A 27947-nucleotide genomic window follows, 5' to 3' on the forward strand; every position below is an offset into this window, starting at 1 on the left:
CCGGGATTCGATCTCCAGGTCGTCCCAACACTGGAACCGGTGCTCTTACTCGCTGAGCCACCTGGCTGCCCCTAAGCAATTGGGGTTAAGTAACTTGCTCAAGGTTACACGGCCAGGTGTTTCTGGGTGGGTGCTAAGTGTCTGAGCCCGGGATTCGATCTCCAGGTCTTCTCAACACTGGAGCCGGTGCTCTTACTTGCTGTGCTACCTGGCCGCCCCTATGAAGTTCTCTTTTGGTCTCAACCTACCTTTCCAGATTTCTTTTCATATTATTTCTCTTTATACACTATTTTCCAATCAAACAGGTCTGCTAGTGGTCCAAATCCTGCATTTCTGCTTTTTTGCAAAGTTTAGAATGCACTCTTTCCTTATGTTTGGCTCTTATAATCTCTTCTTTCAAGATTCATCTCAAGCCTTTCCTGATCCCAGTTGATAAATGTTTTCTCCTCAGATTACTGCATATATGTACAAGTTATGTCCTCTTGGTAGAATGAGCTCCTTGACAGCAACGATTTTGTATCTTCACTGCTTAGCCCATGGTGGGCAATTGACCTCAATACAGATTAAATACCTAATATGTACAAGGAACATGATAATGCTAAATACTAGATTTACTAGACAGCTTAGGTAAGAATAGTTTAAAAGTTTAAGTATCTGTGTCTCAATTTTCTGATGTTAAGTTGGAATATTTCATAAAGAAAACAAAATGTCCTTAGCTTTGTGTAGACACCTTATATCCCACTCACAAGTTAGTTACTGATCTAACAGAAGCTTCTGTGCAGTTTTGGCACACTAGCTTAACTAGTGGCAAGCTTTTTTGAAAATTTCTTTTGAAAATTATAGTGCCTTACTAGTAATCTAGTTGAAATTCTAAGAGACCAATTGATGAATGGTCAAATGTCCTAAAATCTAATTATACAAATGCACATTAAAAGAACCCTGTAGTTTCATTTCATACCTAACAGATTAACTTGACAAAAAAAGAAAATAACAGATTTTGGGGGGATTGCAGGAAAACAGGCACGCTGATGCACTGTGGCACTTACAGTGCTGCAAATTGGTCCGGGTATTATGGAAAGGAATCTGGCACTATGCTCCCAAAGTTATTAAACTGTGCATATCCATTGAGCCAGAGATAGGACTACCAGGCCTATGCCCCAAAGAGATCAAAGAAGAAGGTAAAGGACTCATACACAAGTATTTTTAGCAGCTCTTTTTGTAGTGGTACAGAATTGGAAACTGAGAGGGGGCCCATCAATTAAGGAATGGCTAAATAAATTATGGTACATGAATAGAACACTGTTGTATTGTAAGAAATGAAAGGGATAGTTTCAGTGATTCCTTGGAAGGCCTATATAAACTATTAACCAAGTGAAATAGAACAATTGATACAATTCTACATACATCTTGACAGAGAAGTGATCATTGAAAATGCAGAATCAGACTTACTTTTTTGGACATGTTCAATGTGGGAATCTCTCTTGCTTGATGATGAATTTTTTTTTTAACTAGAGTTTTGAAGGATTTTTTTAGGGGGGGGAAGATGAGGGGGAAGGCTGAAGGGAGAGAAAGATTTTTCTTAACTGGAAAAAAAGTACCAAGAGAAGATCAGGAAACCACAGACCACATTTTGGGTTTGTTTCTTGGCAATTTAGTTTTAATTGTGTAAGTACAAAAAATATATAGCTTAAGTAAGAAAAAATTCAAGATGAAAACAATTTATCAGAGACCTGATACACAAAAATCTTTTAAATAAACAACTTGGACTAATCAAGTCAAAATTTTAAGCAGATTTGATTATTGCTTGGGAAATTGGCAAATAATTTGCTTTTCATAACTTTTGCAATTGTAATTTGTGCTCAATCAAAATTATTGTAACTAATTTTTCAGGAGTGAATTCATTTCATAAAGAATCTAAATGTTCATGGTTAAGTAATTTATTCTACACAGAATTAGTGATTTTAAAAATCAGATTTATATAGTACCTTCTTCCCAAGTTCTTAAAAATTACCATATAAATGAATTCATGTATTAATTACAGTTGAAGAAATAAAACTTATTCCTCCTCATTTGTAAAAAAAAAAATTTCTGATTGAATCTGCAAAAATGTGCTCAGGTCAAATCATATTACAACAAAAACCAACATGATTTTTAAGTGAAATGTATGTCCCGCTTATTTAAGCAATATTTTATACAACATTCCAATAAAATGAAACTGAACAGTTCTTTGGAATTCTTCCTAATAGGATCTTACATATAAGAAAAAATAGCATTTCTATAAATGTCTTAGAGACTGAATTTTGTTTTCAAAATGTTCTTTGTTGACTCAAACAAAATTTTATATTTGAAAATTCAAATTCTGTAGTCTATTCCTAAAGCAGAAATTGGGAGCCTCACTTAAATACACTGTCTTCTGATGTATTTACAATAAATTTGCTTATAGGTTAGAAAATAGAAATCACATAATTGAAATTCAGAAAAATTCTGGTCAGTTGTTTTTTAGTCTTTTCAACTCTGAATATTATATATATATATATATATATGTATATATGTTTATATATATTTTTCTGCTAGAACTCTAAAGTCACTAAGGAAACACACCTACAGGTAGGATCTAGGTTCCCTTTATAAATTTTAATATATACATTTATTTTAAAATATAAATGAGAAAAATAAATATTAATTTAGAAGACTAGATTGAATCCACCTTGATTGCCACATATTCAAAGGCATGACATTTTTTGGTTATGAAACAAGAAAGAAAACAGTAATGAGTTGTAAACCCTCTTAAAAATCTGTAGTTGTTTCTCCAGGATTAGTGCAAAATAATAACACTCCAAATATTCAAACCATTAGGCAAGTAAATGAAAAGGATTTTAAACGATGCTATTCTGTGGTTGATTCTTTAAAAAAAAAAAACAAATGACCTGAACAGAGCAAACGACAGGACTATCTGCAAACATATCCTTTCTACAATGTTCCCTTGTTTCCCAAAAATCTTGAAGTAGTTCCAGAAAATGCCACTTGGGGGTGACTTCCAATAGAATGTACGGCTGATAAAATTTTTAAGGATGAATAATGAAGTTCTGTGATGACACTGCATGTATCATATCAATCCTGGAGAATCACCTCGTGCCCTCCTCATCCTTGGAGTCAAGTGGGCTTTTAGTTGGTGCTCAGATTTTCTAAGGGCAACCAGATTGTCCAGCATGGCCTCTTGTCCTCTTAAGAGTGACCCCTGGGTTTGGGGTTCATGTCTCAAGGACAGTCCTAAGTGAACCTAAACCACAAGGTTAGCCTTTAAAACTCCCCCAAGTACAACTGACAAACTGCCTGCTCTACTCCCATGACCTAATGCCCTGGGTAAGGGAGAGAAGTGGGCTATTAAGCAAATGGCTTACAATCCCATGGCATTCTATTCAGTAGTAAATGGGGGATGGCGTCTACAGGAAAGGATATTTCTATATAGGGGTTGGATATGTCTTTGGAGGCTAAATGTAGAAAGAACACACATGTACCCCTAAGAGTTAAGATGCACTAACTGTGGGGCATATGGCCAAAATAGCTATTTTTTAAAAAAGTGAAATTTAGTCAGTAATGTTTTAAAGAGCTCTTTGGCAGGAAATATTAAGGAAATAAAGTACTGCCTTAGATCAAATAAGCTGTTAGGGCAAAATGTAATTCAGGTGTTTGCCAAAGCTGAGTGCCAATGATTGTATTAATGCACTATTGGAGGAACACAATTGAAGAACCCTAAAAAAGGCTAGAAATACCTGAAATGTCAATAAGGACAGTTTGCCTTGCTCATAATAGCAGTACTACAAATAGAAGAGTGATTTATTTATTTACAAGAAATCTAAATTGTTCTTGGGATACCTGTCCTTCCTGGGACACTGATAAGTTAGGTACCACACCATTACTGAATTTTCACAGCCAGTGTGTTACTGTTTTTTTGTGAGATACAGAGAACAGAACAACTTTTAAGATAGTCTTCATGGGTCATTAAAGATGGAATAGTTGATTATATACAAAATGACTTCAGTCTTTTACAATGAGTTCTCTAGATGCAAAATGAAATACTCATTTGGCCTGCTAGGGTGATTTTTCCCTTACTGATGGCTTATCAGGTTCTTAGAAGGCAAGCTTTCTCAGGAAACAGTACAAATCAAACTGGATTTTTGATCTTTAAGTGCTTGCTGTTTCTGAAGTTCCCTTGAAATACGTCTTTTAATTCCTAATAAATAGAGGTCTCGATCAAATTTGCCAGCTGCTAGAGGAATGCTGTAAAGGAAAAAGAAACTGATATGGATATGGCTTCTTAACCACAAAACCAGGCAACAATTTGAACTATGTAAGAGTTACAACAAAATGACATTTCTTTGCCTTTGGCACATGCATACATTTTCTGGGTGCCTTTATAAAGGGCTCTTTGTGATTGAGTACAATAGCTTTGGTTAGTGGTCTCCAAACACCTCTAACTGGGTATGTATATTTACTTATTATATACATGTACTGCTATACTAATAATTATATTTATCTTAAACCTTACATGAAAATAGAAATTTAAAAGGATAAAATAAAGATGAAATAACCTTTGATCCTAGATGTAATTAGAAGCTTCTGGTATTTACTAAGTACCCAATTGACATTGCCAGTTGTGTGGAAGAGGGGAGAGACCCAAGGGAGGGCAACCTATTAGGAGGCCTTTGTTATAAAACACCATGGGTTGGTAAAAATAAGATTCAGGAAATAACTGAATCTGTGAGAGGAGGGAAAGTGAGGAGTCTTATGAATCTGGAAGACTAGTGGTGCCCTTAATAGTCATAGAAAGTTTGGAAAAAGGAATGAGTTTGAAGGGAAAGATAATGTAATGAGATCTGTGATTCAGTTTTCAATCCATCTGTGTCTGCTCATCCTGTGCACTAAGTCCTACTCAAAATACAAAACTAGGAGTCAGGACTCTTACTGGGCACTGCCCTGGAGAGCAGAGCCCACTTTCCAAGGAGGAAACTTAGAGCCACAAGGTGATGTTGGGGCAGGAGATAAGTACATTGTTTTTGTTTTTTTTAAAGGCGATCAGCATGATGTGACCTGTTCAGAGTCACACAGTACGTGTCTGAGTCTGTATTTGAGTCAGGTCCTCCTGACTTTAGGGCCAGAGTTCTCTCCACTGCCACCACCTAGCTGCCCTGGGATAAGTGCACTGAAATAGAACAAAGGGGCCCCAATTTGGAGACCATAGCTTTTCTTTCTGGTCTTAGCTCCTCTAGCTTTCTAATGTTCAAGGTAAGCCTGAGTCATCAAAATGGTCATTAAGTGTATAATGTGTTCAAGGCATTGGACATACCAAAAACCAAAACCAGCCCCAATCTAAAGATCATATTCTCCTGCTTGAAGAGTTGGCTTGCCATCCAACTTTGAATGTCCCAGTCATATCTATATCAAAAAACTTTGTTTTAAGAGGAAAAATTTTATGAAAGCAAGCTTTAAATTGGGCCTATTTTCAATGAGTTAATTTAGAGATGATTTGAGTTTAACCTCTTGCCCCAACCCCTGAGATAAAAATAAAGATGTCACACAGAGACACACCCCTATATTCTTAGAAAATTATAGTCCATGAGATTCAGATGCAACTTAGAATTTTTTTAAAAAATCACCAGGACTTTTAGTGAAACAAAAAAAAGATCTGCACTTGGCCGGGGGCGGGGAGGGTATTACACAAATACAATTCAAACAAATCAATATAAAATAATCACTTTAACATTAGCTATTGGCCCATGGTAATGGTTTCTCTGATTTATACAGCTCCAAAATGTGAAGATATGATGTTGAATTTACATCAACTCATTCTTTTTTTTGTTTTGTTTTGTTTGTTTTTGGAGGGGGGAAGGTAAGGCAATTGGGGTTAAGTGAGTTGCCCAAGGTCACACAGCTAGTTTTGTGTTAAGTGTCTGAGGCTGGATTTGAACTCAGGTCCTCCTGACTCCAGGGCTGGTGCTCTATTCACTGTGCCACCTAGCCACCCCTAAATCAAGTCAAATTCCAAATTCAAACACCACCACTTCAGGACCTGACAAGAATCAGAACTCTGGAAGTCCTAACCCTAAGATGCGCTGAAGTGACCCACTGTTTTAAGATGCATGAATAGGGCACTAACTTGTCTCTCCCAGGTCTCACTTTTACTCGGAACAGACCATACACTGGGCGATGATCAGAAGTCTTGATTCCAGGACAGGAAGAATACTTGACTGGGTAAATGTCATCTTTTTGACGGCTTTTATATACAACTCGGTCCTATAGGGAGAGATTACAAAAGGGAGGGAAACAAAGCTGAATTCCATAGTAACACATGATCTGCTCACCTTTCATTTCTTTTTTAAAAAATTTTATAGATATATTTTGTTTTTACTTCACCTACATTCCCAAATACATCATCCTTCCTCACTTTCCTAGAGAGAGATCCTTTGACAAACAAGAAAAGAGGAAAAAAACAGTTCAGCAAATCCACCAAGCCTGACATTAAGTGCAACGTTCACACCTGTTATGTCCCATTCTCCTCTCTCTTCTCTGGGACCAGGCTGAATCACTATAATTTCACAGCATTCTGTTCTTAGTGTTTGTTCCTCTTCACATTTACATTGTGGTGGTCACTGTGTACCCTGGTTTTTTTTTTAAACTTCATTTTATATCATTTAAGTGCTTTTCAATATTCATATTTTCTCACGCTGCAGTAATATTCTATTATATTCATTAATTTTAACTTGTTTAGCAATTCTCCAATCAATGGATATATGTACTTTGTCCCTAGCTCTTTGCTACTATAAAAAGTGCTAAAAGTAAGATTTTTATATTTATGGGAAAAAAATTTTTTGAATCTCCTTGGCGTATATATACATCCTAATGACATCTGCTATTGAAAAGGCATGGCCATATTAGTCACTCTCTTAGCATATTCCAAACTGCCTTCTAGAATGATTGCTTTAACCATGTATCAGTCTGCCCACCTTTCTGCAACCTCTCCAACACTAACTATTTTCACTTTTTATTACCTTTGTCAGTTCACTGGCGTTGAGATGAAACCTCAGAGTTGCTCTGATTTGCAAGTCTCTATCTATTAGTGATTTTGGAGCACTCTTTGATATGATTGCTAATATTTTAACAATTCTTTCAACTGTTGTTTATACCACTTATACAAAGGAAATGGATTTTGGTCTTACGATAAATCTGTATACCTCTATGCCTTTATTAGAGATAACTGCTACAAAGATTTTTTTTGTCCAATCAATCACTTCCCTTTTTTTTCAGTTGATTTTGTTTGTGCAAAAACATCCAATTTCATGTAATTGAAATGATCTACTTTATCTTTTGTGATTTTTTTTTTGCTTGTTTGGTTAAGAATTGTACCCCTTGCAACAACACTACTCAGTCTATGTCGCAAAAGAGATAAAAAACCAAAAAAAGGACCTATATGTACAAAAACCATTTATACCAGCCCTTTTCTGGGAATAAAAAATTGGAAATCGAGAGGATGCCTATCAGTTGAGAAATGGCTGAGCAAGTTGTGGTATGTGATTATGATGGAATAATACTGTACTATAAGAAATGATGAGCAGGATGCTCTCAGAAAAACCAGGAAAGACTTGCATGGGTTGATGCAAGGTGACATGTACTATGTACAATGTAACAGCAATATTATGAGATGATCAGCTGTAAATGACTTAGCTATCTATTCTCAGCAATACAATGATCTGAGACAACTCTGAAGGACTTATGATGAAAAATGCTACCTGTCCCCAGAGAAAGAAGTGATGGTGTCTGAATACAGACCATAGCACACTTTTTTTTTAAACTTTCTTTATTTTTCTTGAGGTTTATTTTGTATCTTTCACAACATGAAACAAAATATATTATGGATATGTTTTGCATGACTACACACAAATAACCTACATAGAATTACTTGCCTTTTCAATGAGGGGAAATGGGGAGGGAAGAAGGGAGAGAATTTGAAACTCAAGGTTTTAAAAAGAAATGTTTGAAGTTGTTTTTACATGTAATTGGGGAAAAATAAAATACTAAGTAAATAAAAAAGAATTTTCCCCCTAACCATAGTAGTGAAAGAAAAGAGACCTGATCTGGTTCTTTTCTAATATTGTAATTCCCCTTTCACTTCTTATGTTCTATTGTTTAAAACAAACATCACTGATCTCAATCCATTTCAGAACTCACTTCACTTTGAAGAATTTATTTCATTTGAGAGTTACCTGTGCTCACAGTTTGTATTTTTTTGAGGGGGGTGGGTGGGGTGGGTTGTATTCAAAGATTAGGACATTAGACTATAGAGCTGTCTTAAAGTATACCTTAGAATAAAAAAAAATCCATTTCTTTTTTCTTTCCTAATGTTCACTGGTGATTCTATTCAATGAGTCCTTGACAGGCAGCATGTATGTTTTCTCATGTGTTATGAAAGAAGAAGATAGCTACATGCATAGAATCTATCTGTTCCACTAGCTAAGCTTTAATAGTATATAACAGATCCAATGGTTTCTTAACCTTTGCCCATTCAAGAAGCATTACCACTATGGGGGAGTGTTTGATAGCAGACTTACAGCACAGGAAGGAAAGGTTCTAAAGCTGAGGCAGCAAAGGAAAGTCCACTGGTACTTAATGGGTATTTCATTAAACATTAGTTCTGTTAGTTCCTTTATGCAAAGAAATCTGGCTTTTCTACAAATGCATTTAGTAGAAATGGGAGTCTCAGAAAATATGTGGGATTTTTCTTTTAGTATTTACAGCTAACCGTTATAACTAATCAGATGATATATTCTTTATAATAACATTATTCCCCCCTGCCAAAGTCTGCTGAAATCAAATCTGATTCTATGGAGCCAAGAAAAAAATATAAGCTAAAATTCTAGGTAGTTTCTACATAGTGGAATTTTTAAAATAATCATTGTGACAACCAAGAGTCCACGTGTACAGATTTTCCAGTGGGATATCAATTTTGGAATTAAATGGGCTAAGCAAGGTCCGGGTTTCTTCAAACATTAAGTATTTGTTTTGGCAGATGGCCATAGGTAGTGTGTGATCCAATATGACATATGCAGAAAGAAGACTAAGTCAGTGAAGATGCAGGTATAGCCATGTACAACAGCGACATTTATGAGCTGAAGTCACACTCTCAGGAATATGTGAGCCTGCAGCTCAACACTGAGAAAAAGGCACTGCTTCCCTGCTAGGAAGGGGAAGGAATGAAGACCTCTTACTGTATAAGAAGGCGTCCTCTGCTTGGAAGTGGTATCATAGCTGTCCTTTCCAACATCAAATTTATATGAAGGGAAAAAGTGAATGTCTGCTTCCCTGAACCCCTTGAAGATGGATCCTGTAAGGCAGAAAGGCAAAGCAAGGATGATAAGGATGACTTTCTGTCCCAAGGTTCTGCCTGTTTTCACAAAGTCCATCAGGCCAAAATACCTCAGCTTTCCAAAATTTAAAAGCGAACAGAAAAAAATAACAATACTACTTACCTTTTTTCATTTCTTTAATAAGTTGGTCATGCTGAAGTAGCTCTGACATGTTCATCTCCAGATTCTGTTTCAGGATTGACTCTACTGCCATCCGTCCACCATTCAGTCGAAAATTGAAGTCTCCAAACCAGAATACTTCATCAAATCGACTTGTGACATCCACTGAAGCAAATATCAGAAGGTTCATTAGTGCCCTATTTCCTGAGCACCATAACACAGGTAATTTCAGATCCTGGCTTTTAGCCATGGATTAAAACAAAACTAGTAGGGATACTTATTGGACATAAAGCCCTGAATGGCCCAACAAAGACTCTCAACAAGAACTCATTAAATTCTAAGGACTGGCTATCTAGAGAAAAAGACCAGTTCTGGAATAGACAGAGAAGCTTGTCTAGAGCTGTTTAAAAGTAGCAAGGAAGAACGTCTGCTTAGCTATGCAATGGCCCACTATTTTGTAGGGTTCCCTTGACATTCAAATGCACAGAAAAATTCATACTAATAAAAAGACAAGGGTTATGAAGAGACAGTTTCAAAATAGAAAACATAAGTTTCTAATAATCAAGTAAAACATTTTTAACAAATATTCAAAAAGATGCAGATTAAAACAATTTTGAGATATCACACCTCATACCCATTAAATTAGCAAAACTAATTAAAAACAACAAAAATAAGTGCCAGTGAAGGAACAAGCATAATCATTCATTCCCAATGGAATTTAAAATTTGTTGAATCTTTTTGGAGAGCAATCTGATAGTACGTATTAAAAGTTACAAAAACAGATGTGGCTAGGTGGTGCAGTGAGTAAAGTGCTGACCCAAAGTCAGGAGGACCCGAGTTCGATTCTGGCCTCAGACACTTAACACCCACACAAAAAAACTAGCCGTGTAACTTTGGGCAAGTTACTTAACCCCAATTGCCCTCCAAAAAGAAAAAGAAAGTTAGAAAAATAATCATATGCTTTAACCCAATAAATTCATTATTGGGAATATACCCTGAGAGAGTTATTGAAATTTTTTTTAAAAGAAATTGTTCAAAGATTTCCCTAAAAGAATTATATGTAAGAGAAAAAAGTGAGAAACGTTTAATAATAGGAAAGTTGCTAAATACATAATGGAACATTAAAGTACTAGAATTCTATAATGTAATTAGAATCAATGAGTATAAGGAATACAAAAAACATAGTGCTTTATGAAATAATCCAAAGTGAAAAAAGTAGAACCAAAAGAACAGATTATATTCTAATTACAATAAAGTAAAAGGAAAAGCAAATGAAAGTGAACAGGCAAAGAATCCTTATGAGGACTTTGAGAGAATGACTGGCACATTGTAATACATTATATGCTAAAATGAACTTAAATGCAAATAGTTCCTAAGCAAGTTTAGTTGGTTGTACTGATCGTCAATGTTATGTTTTTAATAAAACACTGGAATTTTAACATTTAAATAAAACATTGACATTTTAAAATCTCCACTGATTTTTTTTCACTTCCACTTAAAATAGTCACAAGTCATCCAATGACAACGTGTAGTATTCTATCCAAAACAGAATAGTAAAAGAAGTCTTCCTGTTTAGTATGAACAAGGTACTATTTCTGTATCTCAAGTTTTCTTCTGCCAAATGGAATAACATTAACAATGAATGTGACCCTTGCAGACAACTGGGGTTGAGGAGATTTAAAATTATGCCCTCTTATACATTATGATGAAGGATGATCATAGACTAAACATTGTTTTTAGAATGGTGATTTTCTATAAATGAGACTAGTTAGCTAGAAGTTTTTTCTACAATTTATTTTAATTTCTACATTTGTTGATCTTAAAATTACTTCCGATGTGCTCCTTTTTTGTTTTGCACTTCTTTATATATATTACATAATGATATACATAAATATTACTATCTCTATTGCCCCTTGTGCCCATAGTAGACTCTAAGGGCAGGAACCATGACTCATCTAAACTTTGTATCACTTCTAGAGCCCTGCAAAGGACTTTGCACATAACAGACAATTAATAAGTGCTTACTATATTGCATTTTAATTAAAATTTTTCTATTATACAAGTCCCTAAGGCACAACAGCAAATATTCTTTCTGTTTAAGTGACTATGTAATTCATTACAAATGATAAAGAGAAAAATGTATAATGTCAGCATTTTTTTAAAAAAATGTACATTTAGATTTGAATACTCACAGGAACTAGATTGATATGGGTTTGTAACTGGGACATTCTTAGGAAGTGTAAGTGCTTGGATAGTTTTACTGTAGTCTAAAAGTCGGTCAGATACTTTCCCATCACCAGCTGCAAAAAAAGAAAGAATTAAAGCAAGTGTGTGACACATAAATTCATAAATTAAAACAAGGCCAGATACTCTTTGGACATTTAAAGTATGATTCATTTAAAGAAGACAAAAATTCCTGGGTCACAATGATTCCATTTTCAGAAGTTGATCTAAGTTAGCCAAATGTACAAAGTTTGGGGATTTAAAACAACATATTCCCTATTTCCCCTGAAAAATTTAATTGCCCATTGTGAAGAATTGACCACTGTGTTTACACTGACAGATACCTACAAATTTGGGGTCCAGTCTTTGACTCTTGTTTTATTAAGTCTGCAGAAGCCTTGATACAACAATCATAAAAAATCACAATTTCAGATCTGTCAGAAATAAAAGATATTTATGAAGGGTCTAAACCCCTTATTTTACATATGAAGAAACTGAGGCCAAAAGAGCAAGTGATTCATCTAAGGTCATAAGTGGCAGAGCTGAGAACATAATCTAAAATCATTTGACTCTTATACTTTGGTATTCTTTCTGCTGTTGCTGTCTTGTGCCACTATATTGAGAAGACTGTCTTAACTAATGTTATAGTCTGATATTCAAAGACACCAAAAACAAAACTCCAAAACAGGTGTGGGAAACCTGTGGCCTCAAGGCCATATGTGACCTTTTAGGTCTTTGGGTGTGGCCTTTTGACTGAGTTTAATAGAACAAATCCTTTTATTAAGGGGATTTGTTCTGAAGTTTGGATTCAGTCAAAGGGCCTAGATGGCCACATGTGGCCTTGAGGCCACAGGTTCCCCACCCTTACTCCAGACCTTCCCTTGTGCAAGTATTCACTGAATGATGTTTCAGGTGAATGGGAAAGAGATTGAAGAAGAGGATTCTGAAGGGTTGAACTATGATGGCTTACATGTCCCAATTACTTAACCTTTTGGAAAACAGTACAATTTCTCTAAGGTCTCAAGAAGCCAAAATGGTTATTTAGCTTTCTGAAGGGTTAAAAAAAAATGGTGATGGGGCGACTAGGTGGCCCAGTGAATAGAACACTGCCCCTGGAGTCAGGAGGACCTGAGTTCAAATCCAGCCTCAGACACTTAACACAAAACTAGCCTTGTGACCTTGGGCAAGTCACTTAACCCCAATTGCCCTACTTTCCCCCCTCCAAAAAGGAAAAAAAAAATTGGTGATGCAAGGAAGTTTCACCAAAGATCCCTGCTATGCTATGCTACAGTATATTAGGTAATCATCCAGAAAATTTGGCCCTTACTACTCTGGTCCCTCAAGTACTAGTTTCTCAAATCTGGAGATAACTGATAGCCTAGAGTGAATTGCCAAGTGTACACAAAGGTTAATTGGATTTTTTTGGGGGGGGGAGGGAAGAAGGGTAATGTTTATTCTAAAAAGTTAAGATGCACAGTAAATAGAGTGCCAGGCCCAGAGTCAGGAAGACTTGAATTCAAATTCTACCTTAGACACTTACTAGCTGTGTGGCTCTTGACAAGTCACAACTTCTGTTTCAGTTTCTTCATGTGTAAAATGGAGTTAGTAATGGAATCTACCTCACAGGGTTGCTGTGCGGATAAAATAACAGAATATCTGTAAAGTGATTTACAATGCTACATCAATGTTAGCTATTATTAAATTATCAAACTTTTAAATTTAGCTATAATAGATCTATTACTGAAGATGAAATCATTATTGACACAATAATTCACATCCATTTTAAGTACATCTTACTTTAAAAAGTATCCAGAACTGGCTTGAATAAGAAAACCAAAGTTTCTTCTCATTTTCCCTAGCATGGGGGCCCTCCAGGCATATATATTTTTGACAGTGAAATTAGAAGGAAAGTCTTGGTTTTCTTCCTCACATTAAAAAAAAAAAAAGGATATATCTAAAATATGGTGTTTGGAACAATTATAACATGTTGCACAAATTAACTGTATGCATTTTTACATATTTGGAGTTAGGCTTTTCTGAATTCATAAGCTGCATTTATTCGATTTATGAAGTCTCTACTATGTCTGACACACAATGCTAAGATCTGGGGAAACAAAAACAAAATATGTTCAACTCTCAGAGTTGACAAATACACTATGTATTTAAACAAGTAAATACCAGGGGCAGCTAGGTGGTGCAGTGAAAAGAGCACTGGCCCTGGACTCAAATCCAGCCTCAGAAACTTAACACAAAAACTAGCCACGTGACCTTGGGCAAGTCACTTAATCCCAACTGCCCTCCAAAAAGCAACAAAAACAAAACAAGTCAATACCACATCTCTGGAGGGTCAGGAGATCATCAGTGACTGAGGGATCAGTACAGGCCACGCAGTATATTAAAGAAGGTGCCTAAGACATTCCTTGAAGGAGTGAGGGATTCTAAGGCTCTGAGGAGGTCTCTTCATTTAATGATTGAGGAATCTACTGATTAATATAAAAACATCCAATAGTTTTATGAATATCATGCATGAGTAACTGAGTGGTACTTTATTCAATGTATTCAATTATAGAGATGAAAGCAGTGAGGTTTTAAAAATAAAATTTAACTCAGAAAATAAATGACTTACAAGTGAAGTGAGATGTAATAAAAAGAAAGGAGGTGCCAAAAAAGGTGAAGCTGACTCCCAATGACCCTTTGGTTTTTATCTGAGACACAATTCGAGTTGTTACTGTTGAATATTCTACCTCTGTATGTGGGAAGGAGAAAAAAAAGAACACAATTACTTTCCTATTTAAACTATTTAGTTTATAATATTGTTGCCTTTCCAATCTTTCCCAAAGAGGCATGTCTAACAAGTTTATCAGGAGCGGTTTACTCATTTTTTCCAGGGGGCAGAGGCTATCTGCCTGAACATTAAACCATCCTAGACTGCTATGTTTTGATAACTGTGTTTACTTTTTAGAATTCTCCTGCCTCTACCCACATTGGAAAGCTATCAGTTACTGGGATTCCTACCTCTGAGACCCTTCCTTCCCCCCAACACATACACCTAATTTTCTGCATCCACGTTACTTTGAGTTAGGCAAGGAGAACACTTTTCTGTGAAATAAACTGAGTAGTTTCAATAAGTAGAGTGAGTCCACAGGACTTCTCCTAAAAAATAAGCAATGTCGGGGGCAGGTAGGTGGTGCAGTGAGTAGAGCACCGGCCCTGGAGTCAAGAGGACCTGTGTTCAAATGTGGCCTCAGACACTTAACACAAAAACTAGTCGTGTGATCTTGGGCAAGTCACTTAACCCCAACTGCCCTCCAAAAAGCAAACCAAAAACCAAAAAAAAAAAATAAGGAATGTCGACTTTTGTCACTGCCATTTTGGCAGTTCAGAGGCTTTTTTGCTTTAGGTTCCACAGCTATGTTTCTAAATGGCTGAAATTGCCCCAAATCTAACCACTAAAGAAGTAGGACATTACTGCATAAAAGTAGTAACCTGGGGTGAAAATGTGTAATAGGTATTGTATTGACTTTTCTTATAAGACTTTGTTTTTCTAAATGAAAACACTTCTGGAGCCTAATAGTAAAAGAAACTAATCTGTTACACCCATGCATTTTTATGTTTAAGAAATCCATTATGGGGCGGCCAGGTAGCACGGCGAGTAAGAGCACCGGCTCCAGTGTCGGGGTAACCTGGAGATCGAATCCCGGGCTCAGACACTTAGCACCCACCCAGAAACACCTGGCTGTGTAACCTTGAGCAAGTTACTTAACCCCAATTGCTTAGGGGATTCCAGGTGGCTCAGCGAGTAAGAGCACCGGCTCCAGTGTCAGGATGACCTGCATCAAATCCGGGCTCAGATACTCAGTACCACACCCAGAAATAACTGGCCGTGTAACCTTGAGCAAGTTACTTAACCCCAATTGCTTAAAAAAAAAAAAAAAAGAAATCCATTATAAACAGATGTACTGTAAGAAGAACAAGTACATAAATGCTGTCCTTTAATGATAGCAAAAGGTCAGGGTTTTTTTTAGAGGAAATGCTGTATTTTCAATTCCATTGATAGTAGTATTACTACTCCTACCTTCTATAATTTCCCTTTTCTTTCACTACCTATTTCATACCTGAACAGAACCAGATGAGGTCCCGTCTTATAAATACTGACATGTAGAGTACACCATGGGCAGCTGAGTACAACATTACATAGTGGGGTCCCAATGTTTCCTGTAGCCGGATCTCCCACTCCCGCCTGCAGGAAAGAAAACAAAAGCAACAAATCTACATGTCAGTTCTGAAAAGATATGAACAAAACAGCTAAATGTGAGACTTTACATTCCATTCCGTTTTCATAATAGAAGAGCAAACTGGTAAAATACTGGCAAAGATAAGACTTAATTACTAGGTCTCTTCATTAAGTCATTTGGGGAGAAAAAAATATAAGAAGAAAAACAACAAAATCTAAGCTATTTTTTTTTTGCTTTTTTTTTAGAGGGGGGAAGGCAGTGAAATTGGGGTTAAGTGACTTGCCCACAGTCACATGGCTAGTGTTAAGTGTCTGAGGGTGAATTTGAACTCGGGTCCTCCTGACTCCAGGGCCGGTGCTCTATTCACTGCGCTACCTAGCTGCCCCAAAATCTAACCTATTTTTAACCAAAGGAAAACACTGCAACTAAAATCCTAGTAATAGCAATAAACATAGTGATGCATTTAACTAGTCATTTTTAGTCTCATAAAAAGGTCAAAACAGCTTCCTATTGTAAAAAAAAAAAAGGATTAAGTTTCTATGAAAAGCATGGTCCATAATAAAAAGAAGCATCTTTGATCTAAAGCCGTCTATGTACACAGATTACTGATTTCTAAGCTCTTCCTTGATGACATGTAGCCTGGCAAAAATGTCAACAATCAGAAAAACACAATAAAATTCTAAGAGTGTACCCAAACCAGATAGACTTCTCAATCTTAAAATGAATATATCAGAATCTAATACATATCCATAACAGAGTATTTATCTACATAATATGAAAACTTCAACTCAGAAACATGAGACAAGTATCTGGAAATTACACATGAAAATCAAGAATAAAATTCAGAAATCAAAGTTAAAAGCTGAGAAATGCCAGGTTAGGGCTTCTAACTGAGCACTCAGTATGTTTCCCTTTAGCCCTTAGTAATTTTTTAAGAATTATGTAACAAGGGGAGGCCAGGTAGCACAGCAAGTAAGAGCACCAGCTCCAGTGTTGAGAAGACCTGGAGATTGAATCCCGGGCTCAGACACTTAGCACCCACCCAGAAACACCTGGCCGTGTAACCTTGAGCAAGTTACTTAACCCCAATTGCTTAGGGGCAGCCAGGTGGCTCAGCGAGTAAGAGCACCGGCTCCAGTGTTGGGACGACCTGGAGATCGAATCCCGGGCTCAGATACTCAGCACCACACCCAGAAATAACTGGCCGTGGAACCTTGAGCAAGTTACTTAACCCCAATTCCTTAAAAAAAAAAAAAAAAGAATTACATAACAATCACTTCCTTAAGAAAAGGTAGGAGGGGAGGAAGTAGAACAAGAGCCATATGCTGTCAATATCACCGCTGGGCCACTGCAGACAAGGAAGCAGCGCCTCACACAGCCTTTCACACAGCACATGCTCTCAAAAATCTTGCTGATGATAATTAATTTCCATGAGTGGCATCTATCTGTTGTCTCAGATAGTATTAAATACAGAAAGGTTGAGCTTAAAGCAAGATCTTCTAGCTGTAGGAATTTGTAACTAACAGCTCAGGCTTTTATTCTGGCAAATACAAAATATGGTGAGAACTGGAAAAGTGAGAAGAGGAGAGGCACATGAAATAAAGATACAATTTAACAAAGCATTATTTACACTGGCTATAATACCTGTCTGAACAACCTTCTTGCACTCCTAAAACGTACATGTCCTGGACATACTCAGTTCCAGAAGGTAATAAAAAGTCATCCAGGTTACTTGGAAGTTCCTGAGCAAAAGTTGAACAAGCTTGTTAGATCAAAGTATAAGATGACAAGCAGCAGCATAAAGACTTGTAAAATATAATAAACAAAACAATCAAAAATGCAAAGTAAGGTACAAGAAGTATACAATAACACAATTTACCTTTCATTAGAGGATCACAAACACCCCATTTCTTATTGACATGTGGGTACCAGGTTATCCTATTTATTTTTAACCAAAGGTAGCCCCAAGAAGATAAATGACTTGCCCAAGGTCAAAAAGCAAATGCTTGGTGAAGCTTATAAAACAGCATAATTTTCTCTTTCTAAATATTCAATTACATCTAGAGTCCAGCAAATTTCCAGCTCTGGACTTCAGTTCCCTCATCTATAAAATGAGGGCGAGGTCTGGACTAATCTTCAAGGTCTCTATGCTCTGACATTCTATATTCTATGCTCTCAAAACACAGGCAATGCGTTCCACAAGCTTTCAGGGTAATCAATTTAAACTAAACCTTGTGAAGAGAAAACGTGCAAGCTTCAAAGGTGTAACTGGCAAATATTAATACCACCCTTGCTACTCTCTCAAAATTGTTCTTTTCAACTTATTTGTGAAAATATTTGCTATATTTCTGACCTGAATTGGATTTCTTAGACAAATGTCGTGGTCATAGCTGAATAGCAGGTAGATCTGTTTCAGTGAGAGCTGTCCAACCTCTCATTTTTAGGGTATTAAACCATTCTGAGATTAAGTATGATTACAATAGACCCTGCTTTAACAAAGTAGACCTCTGGATTGATGCAAGTTATTCATTTCAGAAGGAAACATATGAACAAAAATTCTAAAAAATACCCTATCAAAAACACAAGAAAAAATTTCCATGTACAAAAAAACTACCAAACTGTCTCCTGCTTTCTAAAAATATGTTTTGTTCCTGGTGAGAAACTGATCTAGATGACAAGTGGTTTTTACCAAGTCTCATAATGAAACCTCAGAATAAAATATTTTTCCAACTGGATTAAATCTGTGGCAGTAGCAAATTTTCTGTCCTTGATCTGCTACAAACAGATATGACAGAGAAGATAATACTTTCTTTGTTCTATTTCAAAGTCAGCAATTCTGCTATTTATTAACACTAAGTCATCAATCTCTGCAGCACTCTATCTAGGTAAATGACCAGGCTGCTAGTACACTATTCATTTTCCATGTGGGGATAACTAATTAAAAAAACAACAGGATCCCATCATATCATACTGCTTACCCATGGTGGAGTTATGAAGTAGCAGGTCATAGAAGAGAATTAACAAATTTCCACTTGTCATTACATTTTTAAACTGCAATTCTACCCAACAAAAAGGTTTACGATATATGGATATTCCTTCTGTTCTGATCTTTCCCCTGTCACTACTACAAGCTGCAAAAATCCCTGAGATCAAATACAGTTATCCAACCTTCTGGCCTTGCATGTTCCAAGTGGCCACAAAGAGTCCCACGTTCCGATCTGGAAAGTATCGGGTCAGTTCATCTGCTCCCAACAAGGTACCACTAGCTAAGAGACTTCCTTCCATATAGTTCCTATAGAAAGAATAAAACAGACTAAGTTCAAAATAATTAGGAGTGAATTCCAGAATCATGCTACCAAGTACTTACAAATGGTACAGATCTTCAAAGGAGAAATACAGCATAAGCATCCAACTATGTATACTCTCTGGAGAGATGCAGCCAAAATCTTAGCTAAGATCAACTCAGAGTAACATCATTTCTTCTGAAAAGGATTATAAAACTTTAATATTAAGACATCAATTTTCTTGAATCAAATCTGTTAATGGCAACTGCCTACAAAATAGGGGACTAACTAGAAAATGATTTGAAAAAGAATTGGCATAATTTTTTTCCACTTTCAGCTTTTAGTCACCATACCACAGTGGCTAATAAATACGGAATTATGATGACTTTATGAAAATATAGTGTACAAAGTTCTAAATTTAACATAATGTATATTAAGGTATGATTTTTCTTTTGCCCGTTACTAAATTCTTCACTTTCCCAAATAATTCATCACAGTGTTCTTTTGAATATTCCATTCCTTTCGTAAATTTAAAATAAAATTTGATTTCCAAAAAAATCAACTCACTTTCAACATTTGTCAAAGTAAGGCCTACTGTATAAAACTTGTTTCCTGAGTCATTTTTCAGACAACCAGAAAACAATAGTTTGGTAAGCATCACCATACAACTCGCTCACATCAATCCTCCTGACATGTCCTTGATACATTCCTGCTGCCCAAAGGAACTTTCCAATCTAATTCTGTAAGCCTGCTCATAGATAAAAGATTACTTTTGATGCCTAAGATAGAAGATGAAAAAGCTGTTCAATTCCCCTTTATTTTGAACCACATGGGAAGACTCATGATAATTCATCCTTGAGTAAGTGTGTTATTGATTACTTTCTGGGCCGTATCAGTAAGGTGGAAAGAACACTGGTCTGGGAGTCATGTTCCAGTCCTAGTTCTGCTACTAATCCACTGTGTGACCTTCAGTGAGTCACAGACAACAAGAAATTATTTAAGGGCTTATTATGTGTTAGGCACTTGCTAAACATGGGGGAAATGAAAGGAAAAAAACTGGTGCCTGCCCTCAAGGATCTCACATTCTATTGGAGTCCATGTTCTACTGTGGCAATTCAATTTGGATAAGACCTTTTGCATCACTAGGCTTCAGTTTATAATGGGATGTTCAGACTAGCTTTCTCTAAGGTCCCTGCTAGCTCTAAGTTTCAAAGATATGATGGGATTTCCTAGGAAACTAATATAATACTTAAACACAAAAGGTTCTTTTACCCTGTCAGAGGGAATGGAATGGAATCACTGAGTAAAGGGGAACTAGTTCTCAGTTTTTAATTCACGCATTAATATAGTTGTTCCTCCCTGTAATGGCTCAGTGGGTGAAATTCCAATGAGGACAAAGATAATTCAACATGGCGCTCACCAAATGCCTGAAACATTTCATTTCATTCAATAAAAATGTAAGCTCCTTGAAAGCAGTGTCTTTTATTTTTGTCTTTGTATCCTCAACATCTGACACCTAGTAGGCACTTAATAAAAACTGCTTGCTGGGTTGACTGAAACAGCAACTAAAGGGAAACCCTTGTAATTCATCTAAGTGCAAATTACATAATATGCAATGTTAGCATTATTAGTCCTTACCCAATTCTTTTCACTGAGGAAAAAAGCAGATACATTTGTAGGTATAACATTTTGAGATGATCATTCATCCTGGAGCCTCTAGCCAAAGAAAACATTAACCACCCCTTTCTTCAGCTTATCTCACACTGCCTAACTTTAAATTGACAACAGATGGAAAAGGACCCAATTTAATCATAATGCCTGTAGTAGTTCTATAGAAATTTAAATAAATGAAAATTTTCTCAACTGTCTTCTCTTAAAGGAAAAAAAGGGTTTAATCTAGATATTTTTGCTTAACTGTGATGAGAAGGTTCAATCTAGAAGGAGGAATGAAATGACTATGAAATAAAACACAAAAGTATCAATAAAATGTTTTAAAAAGATTTAAACTATTAAACTAAGGTTTCTGCTAAAAACAACATAAGAATTCTCATAATTTTTACATCATTCCATTATAAGGTGGCATGCTAATTTTAAATGATAAATGGCCTACAGTATGTTTAATTTCACCTGGCAGTGAACCATAATATGTCCTGGAGGCACGCTAAATCCTCTCAGGCCACAAAAAGTCAATATTAATTAAATATTAAAGCTACATCCTGCCAAATTACGGGAAATCATCATCCCTTAAAAGCATTCCTTAATGTAAAGATAACTTGCACCCAGCCCAGAATTCTACAGTAAAATTAACAGAGTTGGTCACTCACATAGTCTGTGTAAAGATGAAGAATCAGTAATAGCAGTTATCTTCAAGAAACTGTAATGTCATCTATATGGGCAACCCTCCACTGATGCCGATTTCAACCTTTCTACAATTTAGGGGATGGTGTTTTAAAGTTCCTGGGACCAAAAACCAATTATCACCTCATGGTCAACCTAGTGATGAGGTTCTTCAAATTCTGAAAGTTTGGGTCCTTGGACCACAGATAGAAAAACTATCATTAGGTCTATAATCTTTGGAAGCTTTCTTAGAATATAAAATATGACATTACAACACTCTAACCTCTTCCATTTGTCTTTGGCCCACCTCTCTGCAGAGGAATAGGACTCCAGCTGTCACATAAAATCAAGCACCTACCTGTTTCTGATATCCTTTGAGTGAATGGGTGTAAGAAAGCTGAATGAGGACTTCAAAGAGGTCGTGGAACAGTTGTCACAAACCGTACAGCTTTGTAATTTACCATCACTCAGGCTACTATCAGCCCGGAGCAATTTACTTTGAGCAAGATGTTTGTAATTTACATAATCTGGGTCAATTTTATTAGTTGTCCTTAGGGTTTCAGATGCTACATTCAATTCCAAAGGGGGAAGTGGTAATGGTGGCAATACTCTGGAAAGTCTGAGTTTGTTCCCTGAAGCTGTAACCCCATGCAGAAGCTCCTGGGGACCACTTGTCACAGTGGGAGGAGAGATTTCCAAGGAGGAAGGGGGATCTGTACTATTTCCTATATCTCCTGGCTCAGGAATATCCTGCAGAGAGGTGCTCTGTGGGCTACAGAGGCTGTGAGGAGCATTGTGGCCATCACGAACTAATGTCGTCAAATTTAGAGGACTTGTAGTCACTTCCTGCAGGGAGCCAGATGATGAACCTGTCTCATTAGGGTCTGTCAGGCTTTCTTGGCTTGCTCTAAAACGCCTTCTCCTCCAGCCTTTCTCATCTAAGGAAAATGTTCGCTCCAGCTTTGGTTTTCTGGGTGGTTTGGGGGTGATGGATTTGACTTTCATGTTAAATTTCATTTCCTCAGTTGTAAGTCTTAAGAGTCTATTGAAAGGAAACTCTGAGGTATTCCCACAAGGCTCATTCCTTTCAGGCAACTCATTCTTCAGCTCTGCTTCTTTTAGCATTGTGTCAGATTGTGAACTCACACAGGGTACTAGCTGCTGGGAAACTGAATGCTTAGGATCCATTATCACTGGCTTGGTTGGCATCTTCTGAGAATGTCCATACCCCCACCAAACTTGGGAGCTTGATCTTCCTGAGAAAATTCACCTTGTTAATTCACCATTTATCCCTCTGAACATCTGGGACATGCATTTGGATTTGGAAAGCCCAAATACCAAAGTCAAAGACCCTATAGATACTTTACTTTGAGGTGTGGAATGGTGCAAAATGGCCACAGTCAACTGGTGCATGGTTGGAAATCTTGACGTCATGGAGCCACACAGAAATTTCCTGAAAGGAAGGGAAATAATACACCATTAGAATTTATTAAATCATACTAATTAATGTCAAATTTAACACAAAGGATTTTGTAAAGGTACAAAGGCATCACATATAATCACCGAATGCACAGGCAATATGGTACCTATGTATAACTATATTTATAACTAGCTTTTGTATATTTGTTTATATATACATATATATGCATATATATGTAAATAGCTTTACACCAAAGGGTAAGACAAAACCCCATGTTACTAGTTGCTCATAGATTAGAAAATGATCAAACTGTGGTACCTGAATGTAATGGATTATTACTGTCACAAGAAACAACAAACATCAATATGAAGAAACATGGAAAGATTTCATGGGCTAATGTAAAATGAAGTAAAGCAGAGCCAGAAAAAAAATATACACAAAAACTATAAAAATGGAAATGAAGATAGAACCACTACCTTAAAACAATACATACTGAATGTTGTGAAATGATAAAGAATAATCTTAGGGGCGGCCAGGTAGCACAGCAAGTAAGAGCACCGGCTCCAGTGTCAGGATGACCTGGGGATCGAATCCCGGCTCAGACACTTAGCACCCACCCAGAAACACCTGGCCGTGTAACCTTGAGCAAGTTACTTAACCCCAATTGCTTAGGGGCGGCCAGGTGGCTCAGGGAGTAAGAAGGGATAACCTGGAGATCAAATCTGGGCTCAGATACTTAGCACCACACCCAGAAATAATAATTGGCCCTGTAACCTTGAGCAAGTTACTTAACCCCAATTGCTTTAAAAATAAAAAAAAAAGAATAATCTTGTTATCAAAGAAGAAAAATAAGACACCTCCTCCCATTCCTTTACAGAACCTATGGCCAATGCTTGAAGGTATGAAACTCTGCATATAATATCAGATTTTTTGAATGTATGGATTGTTTTAGAAAATTTCTCTTCCTTCTTTTCCTTTAAAAAAAATTCTGTTTATAAGTAATGACTCTCTGGAAGAAATGGAGGAGAAAAACAATGGGAAACTAGGAGATCTGGAAACAAAAAATAGCAATAAAAATCCATTTTAAAAACTTCCTTTGTTTCAGAAGGGAATTCATAAAACACGTGTTATACTTCAAGGGAACAGTTTCCAATTTTTCACCTTCTTAAGCAAGATCCAATTCTATTTTTTTTTTTTTAAAGCAAGCGGGGTTAAGTAACTTGCTCAAGGTTACACGGTCAGTTATTTTTGTGTGGGTGCCGAGTATCTGAGGCCGGCACTGATCCCAGGTCTCCCAACGCTGGGGCTGGCGCTCTTACTCACTGTGCCACCTGGCCACCCAACAAGATCCAATTCTTGCTCTTTGCTCATCAATAAATATTTCTATCTCCTGCTCTAATTCTCTCTCTCCATCCTTCCCGCAGCCTTAAAATAAATAGTATTCTCTATCTCAGGGAATCCAAACATAAAGCAAAGAAGGTCATAGGGGGTCCTTATATAAGAGACATAGCTCCAGGGAAGGACTGTGAGAGCACAGGCAAGTTTTCATTTCTTGGTCTTTGTGTGACATCCCATAAGCCACAGACCATTTCCAGCCCAGGGCAACTGACTTTCTCCTATGTCCTCGTCCAACAGGAATATTGGCAGAATACATGTGCACCCACAAAGGTGAGCCAGAAAGGCTCAACTTTAAAAGCCAAGTTTAAAAAATGGTTACTACTGAAGTTCATTCTGAGCTAGGAGAGCCACCTGAGAGTCTTCCCCTCCTAGTTTGATTTTTTTTTAATTAAAGGGGCCAACCTTGGACTCACTTCTTAAAGGGGTCTATTCACTGAATGAGTGTTACCTCACTTAGAATAACAACTTGAACAGACCTTAGCCTAAAAGGGTCAGGATCTCCCATTGCATCCTGGGTCATCTCCAGTTGTCCTGTTGAATATGTGGCTACTCAACCCAAATAGCTTGGGAGGAGAAAGTGAGTCTGGTGATTTTGCACAGCCCTCCCTCACTCAAAGCAAAGTCAACTTCAAGAAATGTCATTATTTCCCTGATGTCAGGGTCCTCTTCAAAAATGAAGGACAAACACAACATGTGAACAGTCTGACCTGCCTGAATTGGGACCCAAGCCAGTTGGGTAACTCAACTCATCTTCTCCCTCTCCCTCTAAATTCCTTCCTTCAGGGGCAGCTAGCTAGGTAGTGAATAGAGGGATGGGGATGAAGTCAGGAGAACCTGAGTTCAAATCTGTCCTCTGACACTTAACTAGCTGTGTGACCTTGGGCAAGTCACTTAACCCCAACTACCTTGCCTTACCCCCTCCAAAAAAAAAAAAAAGAGCTTCCTTCCTTCCTTTCTTTCTCTAAAACCAAACCTAAAACCCATTTCACTCTGGAGATTACAGATTGGATTGTAATAGGTGTCTGTCCAAGTTCCACTTAATGGCTCTATTTTAGGCTCTCCAGGCTCAGATTAAACAATAGTAACTATTTCTCTTCAGATCAGCAACCCACAGGGTCTTCCCCTCTCAGTTTGATTTTTTAATTAAAGGGGTCATCTCTTGACTCACGTCTTAAAGACATCTATTCACTGAATGGGCTTTGCCCCACTCAGAGAACCTGAACAGGCCTTAGCTTAAAAGGCCCACGGTCTCCCATTGCATCCTATCTCCAGTCGTCCTGATGAATATCTGGCCACTGGACCCAGATGGCTCTGGAGGAGAAAGTGAGGCTGGTGATCTTACACAGCCCTCCCTGCCTCAAATCAATGTCAACCGCAAGTCATGTCATCCTCTCCCTGATGCCATGGTCCTCTTCGAAAACGCAGGACAAACACAAGATAAAAAAAAAAAGCAGCAGTGTATAAGAAAGGAAAAGATCACAGCGACCTGACACAGTGGGTATAATTTAAATGCTCAAATGTAACATTCTGTTAACTATATAAATCATGATTACTCTCATACAGGTTTCCTCTTTCCCCATGGTCACTTACCCAAATGTCCTTACCCCCTCGCGAATGCCGCTTAGAGTAAGGGAGGGAGCAAGGAAGGAGGGGATGAGGAGCAACGATGGGGTTGGGGAAGGAGGAGGGGCGAGAATCAAGAAGACGCCCGGGGGGGCGGAAAGGAAGGGACGGGGCAGAGGGGTCGGGGAGACCCGGGCGAGGACAAGGGTGGCCCGAGGGCGTTGGGTCGGGAAGGGAAGGAGATCCTCGAGGTGTCGGGGAGGGAGGAAGAAGGGTGACGGGCTGGGGAGGGTCAAGATACAGGGCGCGAGGTGAAGGTCGAGGAGGGAGGCCGGAGAGATGGGTAGGAGGGCGGGGGCCGAGAGCCGAGGGGATGGGAAGGAGGGCCGGGGCCGGGGGCCGAGGGGATGGGAAGGAGGGCCGGGGCCGAGACAGGACGTGGAAGGGACAGGCAGGGGGTGGGGGTCAAGGAGGAAACAGTTGGGGAGACCCCGAGCGATTCGCGGATGGAGCCCGGAGAATGAGGCGGGAGGCCCCGCAGGGGATGCCTGCCGCGATTCTGGAGGGATCGGTACAGGAAGTGTCGGCGCTCACCTGCTCAGACCCCGCTCCGGGGCTTCGCTCCCCCGGGCCGCGCTCCCAGCTCAGCTCCTTAGCAACCGCGCGACTGAGGCCGGAGAAAAGGTGGCTCTGGCGGCGGGACGGAGCAGCGCCCCCTGGCGTCTGGAGGTCCGGTGCCCGCCCGCTGCCCCCCCACCCCCATCTAATCCATCCACGCGCCCACGCATTCATCAGTAAGCTCCCTGCACCCCTCCCCTTTCCCCTTTCAGGGCTTCGAGTAGGAAACCCAGCCTTTCCTCTCAAGGTGCTGGGGGAGGTTTGATTTGTGCGCCTCTCGCTGAAGGTTCTCGACCCCTGGGCTAGAAGAAGGGTTTCAATTTCAAGGGCTCTCCAGGTAATGCTTTGGTTAAAAATCCAACCCTCCTGTCTCCCTCCAGGTGTAGAAGGGCCCCTGGATCTGACTCAGCTTCCCCAAACCCCAGGGAAAAAATGTCATCTGTGCTCGTGAGAGTCTGAGATGGGAGAGGGAGGCAGTTAAGGAACAGAGGGCAAGCCACGAGCAGCTCCCATTTACTCCTAAAGTTCCAAAGTCCCTGGAGCTCCAAGTCCAAGGGGAAGAGGTCCAGAAAGGTATTAGAACGCTAGAGACCTGGCTTTACTCAGACTAAATTATCTCTCAAAGTTTCTTCTAGCTCAAAAAGACCCTTGAACCTATAAATTTCCCTCATTCTGAGCAGTCTGACAGCTGTGTATTCCATAATGCACTGCCTATAAACAAACACTAGACTACCCTTCATGGTTGCCTTTTAGGGCAATCTCCTCAAATGGAATTAATAACTAGCATTATGTAGGGTTTTAAGGTTTGCTAAGTAATTTGCATACATTATCATGTGATCCTCACAACAATCCTATGGGGTGGGTCCTCTTATCCTTATTTTACAGATGAGAAAACGGAGGCTCTGGGGAGTTGTCACTTGCCTAGAGAGTCTGAGGGAGGATTTGAACTCCAGTACTGATTACGAGTCTAATGCTCTATCCATTAGGCAACCCAGTTGCCTAAACACCTTGTGTTTTGCTTTTCTGTGAAGAATAGTTCAAACTGACCAGGTCATTTCTGGAGTCAAGTGATCCCTTAGCTTTTCTTTACTTTCAGGTAAAACATGTTATAGGTAGCCTGTGTTTACCACGGTATTCAAATGTGTTTTAGTATGTATCTCTAATGAATAGCAAAATGTAATTTCTACTTTGTTAATACCCCATAGACTGTAATGGTATACTTTTTAAATATTTGGATGTGGTCAAGACTTTTTACATGTGGACATGGAAAAACTCATTCGTGCCAGGATAATCATTTCACTTAATTTAGTTTGTTACCAATAACGACAAGGAAAGTAAAATATGAAAG

At 38.2% G+C, this 27947-nt stretch overlaps 1 protein-coding gene across 2 annotated transcripts; it reads right to left on the reverse strand.

Annotated features, from left to right (window-relative positions):
• Positions 1–1628: 1628 nt before the first annotated feature.
• Positions 1629–26676, reverse strand: INPP5E (inositol polyphosphate-5-phosphatase E). Of its 2 annotated transcripts, none has more exons than XM_069069199.1 (11): positions 26576–26676; positions 21959–23053; positions 19148–19271; positions 17624–17721; positions 15860–15984; positions 14371–14490; positions 11714–11821; positions 9525–9686; positions 9264–9379; positions 6158–6294; positions 1629–4281 (listed from the first exon to the last, which is right to left on the reverse strand). In XM_069069199.1, the coding sequence occupies exons 2-11, from the start codon at positions 22807–22809 to the stop codon at positions 4149–4151; spliced, it is 1974 nt and encodes a 657-aa protein (XP_068925300.1). In that variant the 5' UTR covers positions 22810–23053; positions 26576–26676; the 3' UTR covers positions 1629–4148. The 2 variants fall into 2 exon arrangements, with proteins under 2 accessions (XP_068925300.1, XP_068925301.1); XM_069069200.1 differs by lacking the exon at positions 26576–26676 and adding an exon at positions 26009–26096.
• Positions 26677–27947: the final 1271 nt, after the last annotated feature.

The sequence above is a fragment of the Petaurus breviceps genome, unplaced genomic scaffold, assembly GCF_028583685.1.
Source record: "Petaurus breviceps papuanus isolate PSGF00001 unplaced genomic scaffold, PetGlider_PUasm1.0 90779, whole genome shotgun sequence".
Lineage (NCBI taxonomy): Eukaryota > Metazoa > Chordata > Mammalia > Diprotodontia > Petauridae > Petaurus > Petaurus breviceps.